Source organism: Hyperoodon ampullatus (genome assembly GCF_949752795.1).
Source record: "Hyperoodon ampullatus genome assembly, chromosome: 1".
In the NCBI taxonomy this organism is placed as follows: Eukaryota; Metazoa; Chordata; class Mammalia; order Artiodactyla; family Ziphiidae; genus Hyperoodon; species Hyperoodon ampullatus.
The window spans coordinates 203,068,403-203,086,193 of NC_136914.1; the positions used below are offsets into that span (position 1 = coordinate 203,068,403).

At 47.1% G+C, this 17,791-nt stretch overlaps 1 protein-coding gene across 1 annotated transcript; it reads right to left on the minus strand.

The window, feature by feature from the left end:
* Positions 1 to 2,364: 2,364 nt before the first annotated feature.
* On the minus strand, positions 2,365 to 7,874 carry CYP17A1 (cytochrome P450 family 17 subfamily A member 1; the record flags this gene model as incomplete). Its single annotated transcript, XM_079697858.1, has 8 exons — positions 2,365 to 2,651; positions 3,157 to 3,260; positions 3,768 to 3,937; positions 4,261 to 4,476; positions 4,868 to 4,954; positions 5,544 to 5,773; positions 5,977 to 6,115; positions 7,578 to 7,874. 8 exons carry the CDS (start codon positions 7,872 to 7,874, stop codon positions 2,365 to 2,367), a joined length of 1,530 nt encoding a protein of 509 aa, XP_079553984.1.
* Positions 7,875 to 17,791: the final 9,917 nt, after the last annotated feature.

Sequence of the window (17,791 nt, forward strand, 5' to 3'; positions counted from 1 at the left end):
CAAAAGAACACAAGAGGGCTCAGTCTTGAATTCCCGAGATGCAGGGGTGGCAGCATCCCCGGGGGTCACCACACCCATTTGCAGCCCAGGCAGGTGCTCAGGCGCACGTGCGATTCCACACCAATGAACAGAAGCTGAGGGCTAAAAGGATTTAGGTCGGTGGGAAAAGGCCTTCCAGGCAGGGGAAGGGCAGTTTGGGCAGAAGTCAGAGTTCACGAGGTCATTTCCTGAAAGGATGCTCAGCTTTGTACTCTCCCCAGCCAGACACTCAGGCCCTTCTGCACAGAACGCGGAAGACCTGTGAGTGAGCATGCTGGCTCCTCATCCTGCGTCACTGAAATCCCGGGTTCTGGTCCCAGCCCTGCTGCTTGGCCGCTGGGTGACTTAGGGCAAGTCACCCCACACACACCTGCCCCCAGTGGCCCTCAGGTTTCTCATCCTCATAACGAAGGGTTAGCTTCTCATTTCCCTGCTATTCAATGGTCTGAATCAAGGAGAGTGGATATTTCCTTCCCAGTTACACTCATGCACTGCTTCTACAGGGGATGTTGTTTATCTCTTCCTCACTAGTCCGCAAAATGCCTTTCATATTCTGAGGAGATTTGGAGAAATTAACTCTCCTCCAGCCGGTCAGCTCCCCTCTGCTCTGAGCTGAGGGTAGCTTGGCTCTGGACCAGCGAGCAGCTGGTGGGGACAGAGGAACCCGGGAGAAGGAGGGAGCCACCTCCAGTTTAACCCCTTTCTCATCAGCTCACTGTGGTGGCAGCATCTCTCTAGGCTCCCCGTGATGGAGGCTGGGGTCAGCCACAGCTGCCCACCGACTCCTCTGGGCTCTTTAGCCAGGCCTTAGGGTCACGGGCCAGTGAAGGCCAGCACTGAGTTGGGGGGCAGTGGGGAATGGTCGACTACCCCTGGATTAGCAAAGCTCTTTGAAGGCAGAAGAGGCTGCTGTGGTGGAAAGCCTTGGCCCTCCCTCCTTGCGGGGGCTCCCTTGATTTCTTCTCCCTGGAACTTGGCCAGGCGGAGTCTCAGGCTTGCCCTGCCGGCCCGTCCAGAGCCCTCCTCCAGTCAGAAGGGAAGGACCAGGTCGCTGATGATCTGACCCTGGTCTGGCTGGCGCCAGGGAGCTGGGGTTGAGGCCTCTCTCTAGGCTAAAGGGCAAGGGTCAGTTTCTCCCAGGGCATCTCGGGACACCTTTCATTTGCGGACTGGCCAGTGGCCAAGGTTTGAAGAAGTCTGGGCTCCATTTTCTAGTGAGGCATTTACAGACTTCCTGGGGTTTGGGGGTGGGGAGCAGGGGCAGAGCCTGGGCACTTCAGCGGGAGGCTGCCGTGGAAGCCCTTTCCTGGTGGTGTTTACCCCAGTACAGAATGAGGAAAAGGAGACCTACCAGTCTTTGGGGACCAAGACGAGAGGGATGGGTAGTTGTGGGTTGAGTTTATGGATCATAGACACTTGCCCAGAGTCAAAGCTTTGAGGTGCATGCAGTGATGAGTGGGTCAAAGCAAACATGGTCTGCTTTGCTTTCAAAATGTAAACTCAATCCCACCACTTCCTGCCATCTCCACTGCCGTCGCCAGGGTCTAAGCCACCAGCATCCTGCTGTCCGGGACCAGCACAACCTCCTCCCCAGGGCCCCCACTTTCATCCCTCTGCAGACCAGTGTCTACTCAGCAACTCGAGTGATCTTTTTAAAATATTAACCAGACCTTTCCACTTGAACGTGTAAACCCTTCTGTGACTTCCTCTCATACTTGGAATAGAAACCCAAACTCCTTCCTGCTACTTAGAAAGGCTCCATGGGACCTGGCCCTGCCTGCAGGCTGACCTCATCAGGGACCACTCTTCCCTTCACTGGCTCTGCTCTAGACTGACCTCTCCTACCTTGAGAGCTGCTCACCTGCTGCTCCCTCAGCATGGGACACCTTCCCCACCCCGTCTTCACGCCTTCCCCAATCAGTCATTCACAGTGGCCACCCCCCACCCCTGCCATTCCCCTCACATCACCAGCAACCAGTGTAATTGACTCCAAAGCACTTAGGAGTCTCTGAAATGCTCATTTGTCAGCCCTCACTAGAATGTAAGCCTCATGTAAGACCAGGGAGCCTGAGGGTCCAGGGACAGTGAGTGAGTGGTACGTAGTAGGTGCTCAATAAAATACTCTTTGAAAGAATGAGTGAACAAACAAACGAATGAGCTGCTCAGGGACCTTCTGGGAAAAAAAAAACCACAACTGTTTATTCACAGCACTGCCAGGGCTGCAGGCTGGAAAAGAAGGCAGAGTGGGCGGGGAGGAGGGAGGAATGGTTGGGGAAGGTGGGGGAGCTCCTCTAATTCCGTGCTGTGGGGTCACACAGGGCGGAGTCACGAGGTGCTACCCTCGGCCTGGGCTTCCTTCCAGGCCTGGCGCACCTTGATCTTCACTTTGAAAGGATCGATCTGTAAGACTAAACCGGGGTTGCCCTCCAGAGAGGGTAGCTTCCCATCATCGGGGATCTCCAGGTCGAACCTCTGCAGCAACCAGGTCATGAAGAGGAAGAGCTCCTGGCGGGCTAGCATCTCACCTATGCAGGAGCGGGGTCCTGCTCCAAAGGGCAAGTAGCTTAATGATGGCGAGATGAGCTTGGTCCCCGTGGGGTCCAAGAAGCGCTCTGTGGACATGGGGAGGTGTCAGTCAGGGCCCCGGGCAGGAGTAAGCAGAGGAGGGGGGGCAACATGGTCCTGCCCAGGGGACCCCAGCCTGAGAAGATGGACCACCTTACTTGGGGGAGGGGGTCCCAGGCTGAGGAGAGATACAGCCCTGCTCTCAGGTAGCCCTTAATCACACAGAGGAGATGGAATATTCAGGACAGTTGGAGAGAAGGCGTATTAACAGATGAAAATGCCACCATCCAAGGGGAGGGGGGCTGACTTCACGGGAGACATATGCCTAGAGGGCTTCTTAGAGGAGGAGATTTGCTGTTGGTGGAAGGAGAAGGTGGGAACCCAGCTGTGAAGAATCTGGCTAAGTCTAGCGTAGGATGGGGGTGTCAACAGGTCCGCGTAGTTGGAGTCAGGACTTTGCTAGTAGCAAGCGCAGCAGAGGGGAAGTGGTGCTGGAAAGGTGGGCACAGAGGTGGCTGTGTGGCCAGGGAGCAGGACAGAACAGGGACTTACCGGGCATGAACAGGTCGGGCCGGTGCCACTCCTTCTCACTGTGATGCAGTGCCCACAAATTGACCACAACATCTGTGCCCTTGTCGATGGTAAGGTCACCGATGCTGCCCCAGGGAGGGAGAGGAAAAGAGGGTCTGGAATATTGCCCTTCCCCACCTGCTCAGCCCCAAGCCTCTGTGGTCCCCCACTTTGGACAAAAGAGCCCTTTACTCCCTATATCCCACTCCCTTATCTTTTCCTCAGCTTCTACCAGGTGGACTATGAATCCAGCCCTCTCCTCCTGACAAGCACTTATGTATCAACACTTGTGGGCCTGTCAGGGCCCACGGGTATGTATGTTGAGCTGGTGCCTGTGCGTATGTATGTGTGTTGTGGCTATTGGACTGGGTAGGAGCATCCCACACCACATGTGTCCATGTGGCAGCAGGCAGCTTCTGAGGGAGGTCAGGTAGATCTGTGGATTAGTCAGTGGGTGTCGGTGGTAGACACATTGGTCAATAGGGTCATGGGTAGGATGATTGGTAGTCAGTGGTTGACTGTAGCCAGCTGGGGGTGTGGGGTGATGGAGGAGGGACCAGGTGGGCTGGATGTTACCGGGAGGGAAGGCACACCTGGAGTCAACGATAGCCTTGTGGGGGATGAGCGTGGGGGACACAGGCCGGATTCGAAGCACCTCTCGGATGGTGGCCTCCAGCAGGACAAGGCGGTTCCGGTCACTGATCGTTGGTGCGCGATTGAAACCTATATTCTGGTCGACATCATCCTGGATCCTCTTCTTCAACTGAGGGCCAGAACAGGGTGGATGTTACCAGGGTGTTTAAGCCCGGGAGAAGCAAGGGCTTAGAAGAATCCTACTGTCACATCCAGAAGAACTGGCCCAGACCCTTCCCAGTGGTGGCTCTGCGAGCCCAGGCTTTGTTTCCAGAAGACGGGGCAGCTCCACCTAAGGGCCAGAGCCAACCACTGCTTGGGTAAGGGGTGCGGCAGCCCATTCATCCTGCGAAGAAGTCCTGAGGGTATAGTCTCTTCCTCCCTCTCTGGAGCAGAGGTGAGTCTGGCTGGGGTCAAGAGTGGTTGGGAAGGCTGGGGTAGGGAGAAGCTCACTGGAGGATAATGTAGCAGGAAGGCCACAATCCACTTTATCACAGAGGTGGTGGTTTCCACGCCGGCCCCAAAGATGTCCCCTATGGTGGTGAGCATGTGTCTATCTGAAAGCAGCTTTGAATCCTGGTCTGGTCCAGCATTGTTATTGTCTGCGTTCACCTTGGCTTGGATTAGTATGTCCAGCAAGTTGGTGATGGAGTCACTGGTGAAGTTCTCCTGGTTGGGTGAGATTGGGAGACAGTGATGAGGAAGGAGCCCCATCTGCAACCCCTGCCATACTCTCACCCCAGACTGTAGATACAAAGCCTTCTCCCACTTGGAAGTGAGGGAGTGGAGTGAGGCTAGTCAGGACCCATGAGCTTGTGGAAGTAGGAGGAAGCACTGGACCCTCTTTAAATCTGGGGAGTAGACAAGTCCCTTCTAGGATCCTCTTCAATTCCTCACTTTTCCACGCCTATTCATTAGTTGAGTCCGTTTTTATTGAGCATTTACTATATGCCAGGCTCTCTGCTAGGTGCAGGAGATCCTACAGTGTCCAAAATGGACCCAACCCTGCTCTCATGATGCTTTCCACCTAACTCATCATCTCTTCTGCTCCATCACCTACCTTACTTTTTTCAAGGATTTCACTCAGCAATTCGTTTCGCATTCGAACACAGCTCTTTATCTTTTCCAGGGCTTTGCTGGGGAAAATCTGTAAAGTAGAAATGTCAAATCCTATCTTTCTGTCTCTGGAGAGTTCCCACTCTAACCCCAAACTTCAGCCAGAATGGAAGGCAGGATAGGGACCCAGAATGGGACCATCAGTGACAACCAGGACAATTCCAAACAAGGGAGAAAGGAGTCACCCCCACGTCCCCTTCCCCATTCAATCAAACATCCAGCACTGATTGAGGGTTTACCCAGTAGTAAGATAGACTTGAGTCTCAAGCCTTGGTTAAGTTCCTTAACTTCTTGAAGCCTGTATTCTCAACTGTATGGGGATAATAAAACCCACTTCCAAGGGAAATGCATGAGTAATGCTTGTGGAGCGCTGGTACTGGCACATGGCAATTGGTGAATAAACGAGAGCCATTATCATGAGTATTCAAATGCATAATTTAAAAGCTAAACTGATTTCTGTAGAGGAGCAGCAAGGTTTTAAGAGAGGAGGCAGAGGTCACTGTGGCTGAGGTGGTCAGAAAAAAAAGCGGGTCTGGGGCTGAACTGAAAGAGGAAAGAAGAACTGGGGGTGCTGTCAGGATCTGCTGAGATCTGACAGTGGGGCCCGGCCTCATCCTCACCTTAAACCCAGGGAATATGTCTGACAAAATCTCCTTGCCCTGAGCCTCCAGGATGCCATCGTTGAACTTGTATATGGCCTTCAGGGCAGGATCCTCATTCTTGAAGGAGAAGTTGAAGCAGATAAAGCTGATTATGTTGGTCACCGCCAGAGAGAGATGCTCCGACAAATTTATGGACTCTCCATGCCGGGTGGCCAGGGAGTCGCACAGTAAACTGGCTTCCCGATTAACTGAGGGTAGAGAGGGGCCTGAGGGTGGGGAATTGAGCGCCCCTCACCCCCTCTCTACCAGTTCCATCTTAGTCAAGGACAGAGAGCAGATGTCCAGTAGATGGCAGCGGTAGCCAAGAAAATGCTAGATGGAATCATCCAGAACCCTCTCCCCTCCCAAACCTCTTCTCCCTCCAGCAGCCCAGGGCGGGCTGGGCACTCACTGATCTTCTCTAGCTTCAGGTTGCCATCCTTGAACAGGGCAAAGGCGTTCTGTGCCAACTTCCGATGCAGCTGCCAGACGGCACCATGGTCGGCGAAGGCAATGCCCTTTTGGTTGTCTGACAGGATGTCTAGAGTCAACTTTGGAAAGCAGGAAAGGACATAGGAATCAGACACCATCCACTGGTCCTAGCCCTGGGGAAGAAGGCAGGTACCTGCCGTTCCGCCTCCGTGTGGGACCTCCCTGCTCCACCCCGGCATGACTGTAAGGCCTTGGTCGGACAGAACCTATGGCCTCACACTCCCAACTCCATCAGAGAGACAGAGCGAGGAGAAAGAGAACACTGAGTTAGAATGCAGCGGTCCTGGGGTTCAGGGCAGTGACACGTGACCTCTGAGCCTCTTTTTCTCATCAGTTTCTGACCAGGGGAAGGCAGCTGTGGATGGGATGAGCTCTCTAAATTGTGCCTGTCCCGGGAACAAGAGTGAAGACCGAGGACAGCCCAAACCCCTGCCTTTCCCTGGGCCCTCTGGGGGCGGAGGCTGCTAAAGGCACAGCAGCTCAGCCACCCTTAGTTTACCCTTCCATTGCCAGGCTGTGTGCCCACCCCAGGGCCGCATCTGGAGAGTGCAGATTTCTTGTCCACCCAGTCTGGACTTGGGCCAAGCTGCCTCTTCTCACAGGCACCCCCCAAACCATAAAGCTCCCAAACCTCCCCCCTTCTATCCGCTGACCTGCAAACCCCATCTGACTAGCCTCCTCCTTCCTCTTTGCTCTGGAGAGAAGAGCTCAGCAGAGTTGGAAGGGGGATAGTTGGCCCGCCGACCTGGCTGACTGGTCCAAGGTAAAAAGAGTCAACCCTTGGTCTGATCAAAGATGAGCAGCCAGGGGGCCTTGCCCGGGATGTTCAAGGGAGTTCTCAGCAGCCGGGTGCTGCAGTGGGGGGCTGGCAGTGTTGCTGGATGGTTAACTGCCACTCCCCTCTGCCCCCCAGGAGCAAAACAGAAAGCTCAATAGGCTGGCTCATCAGCAACCTCCCTCAAAGTGCTACCATGGGTCAGCTCCCTGCGGCTGGAGCAGCTGGAGAAAGCTCCAGGAAAATAGCAATCCCAGCCCTGCAAGAGCCAGGGTATTTCTCCCTCACAACTTTCCACGGAGGACAGCAATCACTCCCCCTGCTTTTCCATGTGAAGAACAGCATTCATCAAGGCCGTTTATTGAGCACTTCCTGCACTGGGCACTGGGCTAAGTGCTTTCTATGCACTCAGTTAATTATGGAAGTCTAAGCTCAGAGAGATCATCATCCAGTTCACGGGAGAGATGACTGTTTTAAGGGCTCCCTGATGCCCTCAAACCACCACTCCCACCCCACCCCACCTCCTGGGAAGCCCAGAAAATGAAATCTTCCTTTAATTCTTCCTGCCTAGTTTAGAGGCTGGATGGGGTCCAAGGGGTCACTTCCCACTCACAGCCCTGGCAGTCTGTTTTTGGAAGAATCACAGGTTGTTGGAGCTGGAAGTGTCATTCCAGGCATGGCCTTGCCTGGAGAACTGAACATCCCCAGGGAGTGGTGAGAGAAGAGGGATGATAGGCACTGCTTACCACTTTGGACCGCCCGGAGAATTCCTTGCCCTTCTTGAGAAGCACCTCCCTGGCCAGCTGGTAGTGGCCAATCATCACAGTAGTCTTGGAACCCAGACGAAAGGAATAGATGGGGCCGTATTTTTCCTGCAGCTTGAAGAAGTTCACGTGCTGGTGGCCATGTCTGGGGAGGAACGGTAGGCTGCCCACCAGGGGCAGGGATGGGAGGCTCTTGGGGTACTTGGCACCAGAGCCCGTGGTCTTGGGCCAAAATAAATAGGCGAGGGTGAGCAGCAAGAGAACCAAGAGCACCCACATGGTGGCCGGGTGGCGGCAGGCAGGACAAACAGCTGTGGAGTGGCTTCAGCCACTTTAGGGTGCAAGGAGGCCTTTTTAAGGACTGCCCTGATCTTCACCTTGACTTTATGTTATTGCTCGCCTTGTGGAAGTTTATCCTGGAGCACAGCCAGGTCCGATCCCTCTCCCAGAATGGGGAGAGGAGTGGAGGCCTTCTTCAAGAGCTGGCTCGACTCCAGGGCAAGCCCCCTAGGGGAGGGGCTTGGTAAGGGGTGGACAGCCGGTCCCTCTCCCTCGCTCCCTGTCCATCGATGTCTCCAGAGTGCGCCTGAAGCAAATGATATCTAGGTCAGGAATCAAGGCTTGGGATTTTCCATGCTGTAAAATCACAATCAATGCATAGCTGACACTGTCAGGACTGTTATAACCAGCAAGGATTGTCAAAGATATTCTATTCAATCTTATCATTTAACAGCTGAGGAAAGTGAGGCCTTGGAAGATCAGGCTTGTATAAGGCCACACAGATGGTGATGACACGAATCCAGCCCTCCTGGCTCCTGGTTGGCTGCTTTTTCTAGTGGGAGTAAAACTCTTGGATTGAGAGCATGGGCCCTAGAGTCAGAAAGGTTTGGGCTCAAATTCTAGCTTGACCACTTTCTAGCTATACGACTTAAAAGAAGTTTTATTGTGTTAAAATATACATCACATAAAATTTACCATTTTAAGTGTACAATTTAGTAGCATTGAATATACTCACAATGTACAGCCATCACCACTATCTACTTCTAAAGCTGTTTTCATCACCCCAAACAGAAAGTGTACCAACGAAGCAATAACTCCCCTTTCCCCTCCCCTCAGCCCCTGGTAACCTCTAATCTAATTTGTCTCTATGAATTATGCCTATTGCACATAAGTGGAATCATATAACATTTGGTCTTTTGTGACTGTCTTAGTTCACTTAGCATAATGTGTTCGAGGTTCATGTACTTTGTAGCATATATCAGAACTTCATTCTTTTTTATGACTGAATAATATTCTGTTATATGGATATACCACATTTTGTTTGTCCATTCGTCGTGGACATTTTGGTTGTTTCCACCTTTGGCTGCTGTGAATAATGCTGCTAGGGACATGGGTGTACAACAGGGGTCCCCAACCACCTGTTAGGAACCAGGCCTCACAGCAAGAGGTGAGTGGCAGGTGAGTGAGCAAAGCTTCATCTGCTGCTCCCCATTGCTCCCCATCGCTCCCATTACTGCCTGACCCATCCCCCCACCACCCCGTCATCTGTGGAAAAATTGTCTCCCACGAAACCAGTTCCTGCTGCCAAAAAGGTTGGGGACCACTGGTGTACAAGTATCTGGGTCCCTGTTTTCAATTTTGGGGGGTATATACCTAGGAGTGGAATTGCTGGGTCATATAGTAATTGTATGGTTACTTAGTTGTTCAAAGTTTCAGTTTCCTCCTCTATAATGGGGATAAGAATGGAATATACTTCTTAAGGCTCTTGTGACTCAGTGAGATAATGCATGTAAAAGTGCTGCCTGCCACGGAGTAAGTACTCATTCAATATTTACTCTTAACCTTGTGATACCAAAATGGCCTTCCTACATTTTCCTGAACTCTTATTAGTGGTTCTTCCTGACAGACAAAATCCTCATTTTCTGCTGCAAACCTTCAGTGGTTCAGTCAGTATTTATCAATGATTTGATAATACCAGGTAAGATCACAGCCCCAAGACAGTGTCAGTCATCACCAGCGTGACTCCTGGTGTCAGTCATCGTAGAGGAGGTGGGTCCTCAGGCGGGCAACCAGGACTCACTGAGTGAGACTCACAAAGGTGAGAGATGGAATTTCTGCCCCTCTCGGGGGATGATCTGCCAATGTCTGTACTTTGAGGAGAAGGGACTGGTGTGAGGGCTGCTGGAATTAGGCAGGAAGGCAGCAGGGCGGGGACCTCATGATGAAGATGAATCCTCAAGGCCTTGTAAACCAGACTGTTTGCCTACTATTTCAACAGTTCAAATGTTGTTCAGACTTTTAGGCCCATTTGCGGTCAGAGGTATGAGCTGGGGTAGTCTTCATGAAAGAAAGGGGATTTGAGCTAAGCCTTGAAGGAGAGTTGGGACTATTTATTAGGCAGCGGCATGGGGAGGGGGGAGGAGGGGCACGGCTGGAAGGGAGAGCAGCAGAGTCAAATATGTGGAGGCCAGAAGGGGCACGATGTGTGTGGGATGGCGATGGTCCTGACTACAGACGTGAAGAGGGTGTGCTGTGGGACGTCCCTGAGAAGTAAGATCTGACAGGTACATTGAATCAGGCTCTGGAGCCCTGAATTGGAAAGCTAGGGAGGGTGGGGAGCTATTGAAAGTTCTGCGGCAGGGAAGTGACGGGTACAGTGGTATTTGAGGAGGGTGAATCTGGCATCAGTGCTGGGGTAGACTGGATGAGATCTTGTGTAAAGTTTGACAGCTGGGTGAGAAGTGGGGAGGCCTGTGATCCAGGCTGGGCCCTAAGTGGGGTCAACCAGCTGGTAGAGGAATACGAATGAGTACTTTCTGTTCCTAAAGTGAATGTCAAGGTGATTCTCTGACATTTCACCCCCAATCACAAACAAGAAACAGGAATTTTTTAAAATGGTTGCTTCATATCCTTATCACTATATTAGAAAAGTTATACATGATAATTGCAAAAAATCTGGAGAATGCAGATAGCTAAAAATAAATTAAAAATTTGAAATGTATTTTTTAACCTACATGAGGCCATATTGCATTTTTTTGGCATGGATATTTTTCTATGTTATTAAAGACTTTTCTACAACATTATTTTTAATGGCTGCATATTATTTCATTGTCATAGGTTATTTCATATGTAGAGGATAGGTTAGCTGACCCTGTATTGTGTTCTTTCTGTTTTTGTCTTTGTTGTTGATATAAACAACACTAAGGAATAGCCTTGTGGTGAAAGCTTTGTGCATAACTGTTATATTTTCTTAGGATAGAATCCTAAAAGTGGAGTTGTTGGTCAAAGGCTATGTATACTTTTTTCTTTTTTCTTTTTTTTTTTTTTTGCGGTACGCGGGCCTCTCACTGTTGTGGGCTCTCCTGTTGCAGAGCACAGGCTCCAGACGCGCAGGCCCAGCAGCCACGGCTCACGGGCCCAGCCTCTCCGCGGCATGCGGGATCCTTCTGGACCGGGGCACGAACCCGTGTCCCCTGCATCGGCAGGCGGACTCTCAACCACTGCACCACCAGGGAAGCCCCATATTTTAAAGACTTCTGACAAATACTGAATTATTTATGAGATGCATTATATTAGTAGATTTCTTGGTATCCCACCATTCCTAGAATAATACTAACTCATCCAGAGTGTCTTCTTTTAATACAGAATTGGATTCTCTTTGCAATTTACCTAGGATTTTCTTTCCTTTGCATCTTTAGTCATATGAAAAAATGGGTTGTAGTTTTCTTATTTATGCCTTGTTAAGTTTTGGTATTATGATTTTGCTAGTTATGTAAAGTTATTGGAGAAACTTTCCATCTTTTTCTATGTCCTAAAGCAGATTAAATAGCATGGGAATTATCTATTCTTTGAAGCACTAAGGAAAGGTGACCATGAGAAGTGTCAGGTCCTAGTGCTTTTTTTGGAGAGCGAATTCTCTAACGTAATTTTCTGGTTTCTTCAATAATTATTAGTCTCCTCAACTCTTCTGAGTCTTCCTGAGTCCATTTTAGCAATTAATATTTCTTAAAATTTTACGTTTTCTATTTTTTTCTTGACTTGTCAGAAGTTTTATTAATCTTTTCAGTGAATCTCCCCTTGGGTTTATTCATCCAGTCTTTGATTGTTGTGGTTTTATTTCATTCTCAGTATTGATAAATGATCAGTGCAAAACATCTTGTATAACTTTATACTAGAATTCAGGCTGAAAGCTTGTATGAATTCCACTTCCCCTGCATCCCTGTTTTCCTTGTTCCTTGTCAAAACATAAGACCCATTATCTACTAGAGCTGAACCTATGACCTGGGAACTCTATTCTTAGGTGTATAACCAACAGAATGTGTACATATGTTCGCCAAAAGGCATGTGCAAGAGTACTTACAGCAGCACTATTTGTAACAGTCCCAAACCCAGGTATTTATGGATTGTAGAATGGATAAATTGTCATACATCATACAGTGGGATATGATACAGACATGAGAATGAATGAACTGCAACTCCATGCACCAACATGGATGAACTACCCAAACATAATATTGAGTAAAGAAACCAGACTTATAAGAATGCATCATTATGATTTTATTTATATAAAATTCAAAAACAGATCAAACTAGTCTGTGGTTATAGAAGTCAGGATATCGGTTACCCTTGCGGGATGGTTAGTGACTGAAAGAGGACTCAGGGCGGGGATTCTGAGGAGTAGGTGATGTTCTGCTTCTTGAGCTGGTTTCTGGTAACATAGGGAAGTTCACTTTCAGTGGGAAACCAATTATTTGCATGTATATTATACTTCAATAAAAAGTTTACTTTAAAAACAACGTTGTAAATCAACTATACCCCAATATAAAATAAAAATTAAAAAATATAAAATACACATGAAGAAAAAAATTTACTTTAAAAAGTTGGGGGGACTCCCCTGGTAGTCCAGGGGGTAAGACTCTGCGCTCCCAGTGCGGAGTTCAATCCCTGGTCGAACCCTCGTGGCGGAACTAGATCCCGCATGCATGCCGCAACTAAGAGTCTGCATGTCGCAGCTAAGAAGTCCACATGCCGCCACTAAAAAACATGCTGTAACAAAGATCTCACATGCTGCAACTAAGACCCGGCACAGCCAAAATAAATAAATAAATATTTAAAAAAATTTAAAAAGTTGGGTGTCCATGGAGTTTGTGACCTACCTGAGATTGCATGCAACATTTGCATGTATGTATAAATATATTTTTTTCTGGAGAGAGGATCCATAGCTTGCATCAGCTTCTCACAACAGTGACTTCACCATTGACTCAAGGTTCCCTGCATCCTCACTTATTCCCATCCCCATCTTTCTTTGTTATTCTTCTGCTCCACCCATCCAATTGCTTTTCTCCTTCTCTCCAAAGCCTTTCCCCTGACCCCTCTGGTATTCTTTGTTTCTAGAACAAGCAAACTTCCTTTTTTTAACAAATAGATGCTATTTTTTAAAATATTTATTTATTTATTTGGCCGTGCTGGGTCTTAGTTGCGGCATGAGGGATCTTCATTGCAGCATGCGGGATCTTTAGTTGCAGCGCGTGCACTCTTAGTTGCAGCATGTAGGATCTAGCACCCTGACCAGGGATCAAACCTGGGCCCCCTGCACTGGGAGCGTGGAGTCTTAGCCACTGGACCACAGGGAAGTCCAAGCATACTTCCTTATTTTCCTTATCTGGCTATAGAATGTTCTCTCTACCTCCTGCCTTACCTAAACTGGACTCTTCTTCGGACAGCCTTTCCCCCATTCGTCCTTTTGTTTTCTTCCAATTTTATTCAGATATAATTGACATACAGTACTGTATAAGTTTAAGGTGTACAGCATACCGGTTTGGCTTCATACGTCATGAAATGATTGTCACAGTAAGTTTAGTGAACATCCATCACCTCATGTAGATACAAATTAAAGAAATAGAAAAAAAAATGTTTTCCTTGTGATGAGAACTCTTAGGATTTACTCTCTTAACAACTTTCTTTTTTTAAACAACTTTTATATATAACTTACAGCAGTGTTAATTATATGTTTCATGTTTTACATTACATCCTAATATTGGGTTGGCCAAAAAGTTCATTTGGATTTTTCCATAACAGCTTACAGAAAAACCTGAATGAAATTTTTTGGCCAACCTAATATTTATTTATGTATTTATTTATTTATATTTATTTTTGGCTGCATTGGGTCTTCGTTGCTGTGCGCGGGCTTTCTGTAGTTGCAGTGAGTGGGCGCTACTCTTCGAAGCAGTGTGCAGGCTTCTCCTTGTGGTGGCTTCTCTTGTTGCAGAGCACGCGCTCTAGTGCACGGGCTTCAGTAGTTGTGGCACAAGGACTCAGTAGTTGTGGCTCACGGTCTCTAGAGTGCAGGCTTAGTAGTTGTGGCACATGGGCTTAGTTGCTCCGTGGCATGTGGGATCTTCCCAGACCAGGGATCGAACCCATGTCCCCTGCATTGACAGGCAGATTCTTTTTTTTTTTGGTCTATAAGTCCTCATCAAGCACTATTTTTTTAAAATAAATTTATTTATTTATTTTTTACTTTTGGCTGCATTGGGTCTTTGTTGCTGTGCGCGGGCCTTCTCTAATTGCGGTGAGCGTGGGCTACTCTTTGGTGCGGTGCGCGGGCTTCTCATTGTGGTGTCTTCTCTTGTTGCGGAGCACAGGCTCTAGGCACCCGGGCTTCAGTAGTTGTGGCACATGGGCTCAGTAGTTATGGCTCGTGGTCTCTAGAGCGCAGGCTCAGTAGTGGTGCACGGGCTTAGTTTCTCCTTGGCGTCAGGTGGATTCTTAACCACCGTGCCACCAGGAAAGTCCGCAACCCAATATTTATTTATCTTGTAACTGGAAGTTGTACTTTTTAACTACCTTCATCTAATTACCCCTCCTTCTACCCTTTCCTCTGGTAACCTCAAATTTGATCTCTTTTTCTATGAGTTTGTTTGTTTTGAAGTGTAATTGATCTACAACACTGTGTTAGTTCCTGTTACACAATATAGTGATTGGATATTTCTAGACATTTCAAAATGATCACCACGGTAAGTCTAATTATGGTAAGTCTATCACCATACAAAGATATTACATAATTATTGCCTAAATTCCCCCCACTGTACATTTCATACCTGTGACTCGTGTATTTTTCAACTGGAAGTTTATACCTCTTAATCTCCCCCAACTATTTCTTTCCTCCTCCTATCTCCCTCCCCTCTGGCAACCACCTGTTTGTTCTCTGTATCTATGACTGTTTCTGTTTTGTTATGTTTGTTCATTTGTTTCATTTTTTAGGCACACGTATAAGTGGTGTAGTACCGTATTTGTCTCTCTCTGTCTGATTACTTCCCTTGGCATAATACCCACTTGGTCCATCCATTTTGTTGCAAATGGCAAGATTTTATTCTTTTTTTCATGGCTGAGTAGTATTCCTTGTATATATATATACCACATCTTCCTTGTCCATTCATCTACTGATGGGCACTTAGGTTGCTTCCATATCTTGGCTATTGTAAATAATGCTGCAATGAACATAGGGGTGCATATATCTTCTCTAATTCGTGCTTTTGTTTTCTTCAGATAAATTCCCAGGAGTGAAATTGCATATTATAGTTCTGTATTTAATTTTTTGAGGAACCTCCCTACTGTTTTCCATAGTGGCTGCACCAGTTTACATTCCCACTAACAGTTCACAAGGGTTTCCTTTTCTCCACTAACATTTGTTATTTGTTGTCTTTTTGATAACAGCCATTCTAACAGGTGTGAGTTGATACCTCTGCTGTCCTTTTGAATGAAGACACCTGATGTCCTGGTAAGGCAATGGAATTGACATTCTCTTCACTCCCCACAGCCTCCAGACTACCACTCCTCCACCTTTGAATTCTTGCTCCTTTGCAGTTTCTAAACTGCTCTTTGCAGTTTCTAAACTGCTCTTTGCAGTTTCTTGCTCCTTTGTTATTGCAATTCCTTACTGACCTCATGTTGCTCATTTTCATTGAAGATTCATTTTAAGATTTTGGGCACGAAGCTTACAACTTTCCTCTCTTCTTGCCGTCATCGTGCATGACGTTATTGTCCTTGGGGGATGATCATCCAACATCCCAGCCTTACAATTCCTTCACCTCAAATCCAAAGATTGTCACGCTTACTTCCATTTCAATTACTCCTCTGAATTTCAAACCCCATTCTCAGTCCCCTTCCTTTCATGCTCAGGAGATAATCTTTCCTTTTACTTAAGGAACCTGAGACCATTAAGTTGTATCTCTCTTAATTTCCACTTTATCACTTCCTTTCCCTCCACCTTAAAGATAAAGAATTGGTACTCCTGATTCTAATCAGTCTCTCTAACAATTTGGCAAAATAATAATAACTTTATTGAGCATTTGCTATGTATAACATGTACTATTTTATTTAATCCTTATTAAGGTAGGTGCTATTATTATCAACATCTCCATTTTACAGATGAGGAAACAGACACAAGGACTTGCCCAAGGCTGTAAAACTAGTCAGCGATGAAGCTGGAATTAAAGCAATCTAGAGCTCTTAGCCCTTAACTGCAATGCTATTCTGCTTCTCATGATATAGATTGAAATTTTCTGTGTACATACCTTTTGAACCAATTATTCCAGTTCTAAGAATTTATTCTGCAGGTGTCTCACAGTTCAGTGTACAAAAACAAATCATTTCTGCAATGTTTACAATTGCTAGCAGTACATCTCCCATCAGTAGGAGACTGGAATAAAATGCAGTTTGAAAAAGGAGGAAACACTTTATATGCTTATTATAGAAGTATTTCCCAAATATATTGTTAGGTTTAAAAAAAACAAAAATAAGAATGATGTGTATTGAATGCCCCATTTGTGTAAAAAAAGGAGAATGTATGTATTTTTTTTTGCTCGTATACGCATAAAGTATCTCTGGAAGGATACACAAGAAGCTCATGAGGGACTTCCCAGGCGGCACAGTGGTTAAGAATCCACCTGCCAACACAGGGGACACGGGTTTGATCCCTGTCAGGGAAGGTCCCACATGCTGCGGAGCAGCTAAGCCCGTGCGCCACAGCTACTGAGCCTGCGCTCTAGAGCCCGAGAGCCACAACTGCTGAAGCCCGTGTGCTTAGAGCCCGTGCCCTGCAACAAGAGAAGCCACCGCAATGAGAAGCCCACGCACCGCAGTGAAGAGTAGCCCCCAGTCGCCGCAACTAGAGAAAGCCTGCGTGCAGCAATGAAGGGTAAGCTGGGATGAAGTGAGAGAGTGGCATGGACATTTATATACTACCAAATGTAAAATAGATAGCTAGTGTGAAGCAGCCGCACAGCCCAGGGAGATCAGCTCGGTGCTTTGTGACCACCTAGAGGGGTGGGATAGGGAGGGTGGGAGGGAGACGCAAGAGGGAGATATGGGGGTATATGTATACGTATAGTTGATTCACTTTGTTATACAGCAGAAACTAACACACCATTGTAAAGCAATTATACTCCAATAAATATGTTGAAAAAAAACCCCAAAGCAGCCATAAATAAATAAATAAATAAATAAATAAGTTCATTAAAAAAAAAAAAAGACACTCATGAATTTGGTTGTCAATGGAAAGAACTAAGACTCTGCCACTAGGGTGGTGGTGGTGGGAAGAGGTGCCTGCCTTTTTGTATCTTTTAAAGCATTGAATCATGTGAATGCATTACCCATTTCAAAGTTAAGTTAAACTCTAAAAAAAAAAAAGAAAAAAGGAAGAGAAGACTAGAAATAGTATTAATGACTGTGTTAATTTATTTTTAAAAAAATCGAGGCCTCTACCTACACTCTCGACACTGTTTCCTCAGACCTCCCACAGATTCTTGTTTCATTCATCATCTTCCTCCTGCATCTTCAACTCACCCTCTCTGTTGGCTTCTTCTCTTCAGCTGACAAATACGCTCAAGACTTTTATCCCATACAAAATTTTAAAATCCTCCACTGATGCTGTGTTCCCTGTTCCCTTCTAATTTTCCTTTAATTTCTCTCCTTCCGTGTTCAGACTTCTTGGTAGAATAATATGATGAACACTTGTGTCTCTATCTTATTCCGCATTCGTTGTACACTCATTGTAGTTTGGCCTCTGACCCCACCACACTGAGAAATCCATTGGATGTCTTTCAGACCTTCTTTTATTTATTTATTTATTACTGAGATATAGTTGATATTATATTAGTTTCAGGTTTATAACGTGATTCAAAAATTTTAAAGGT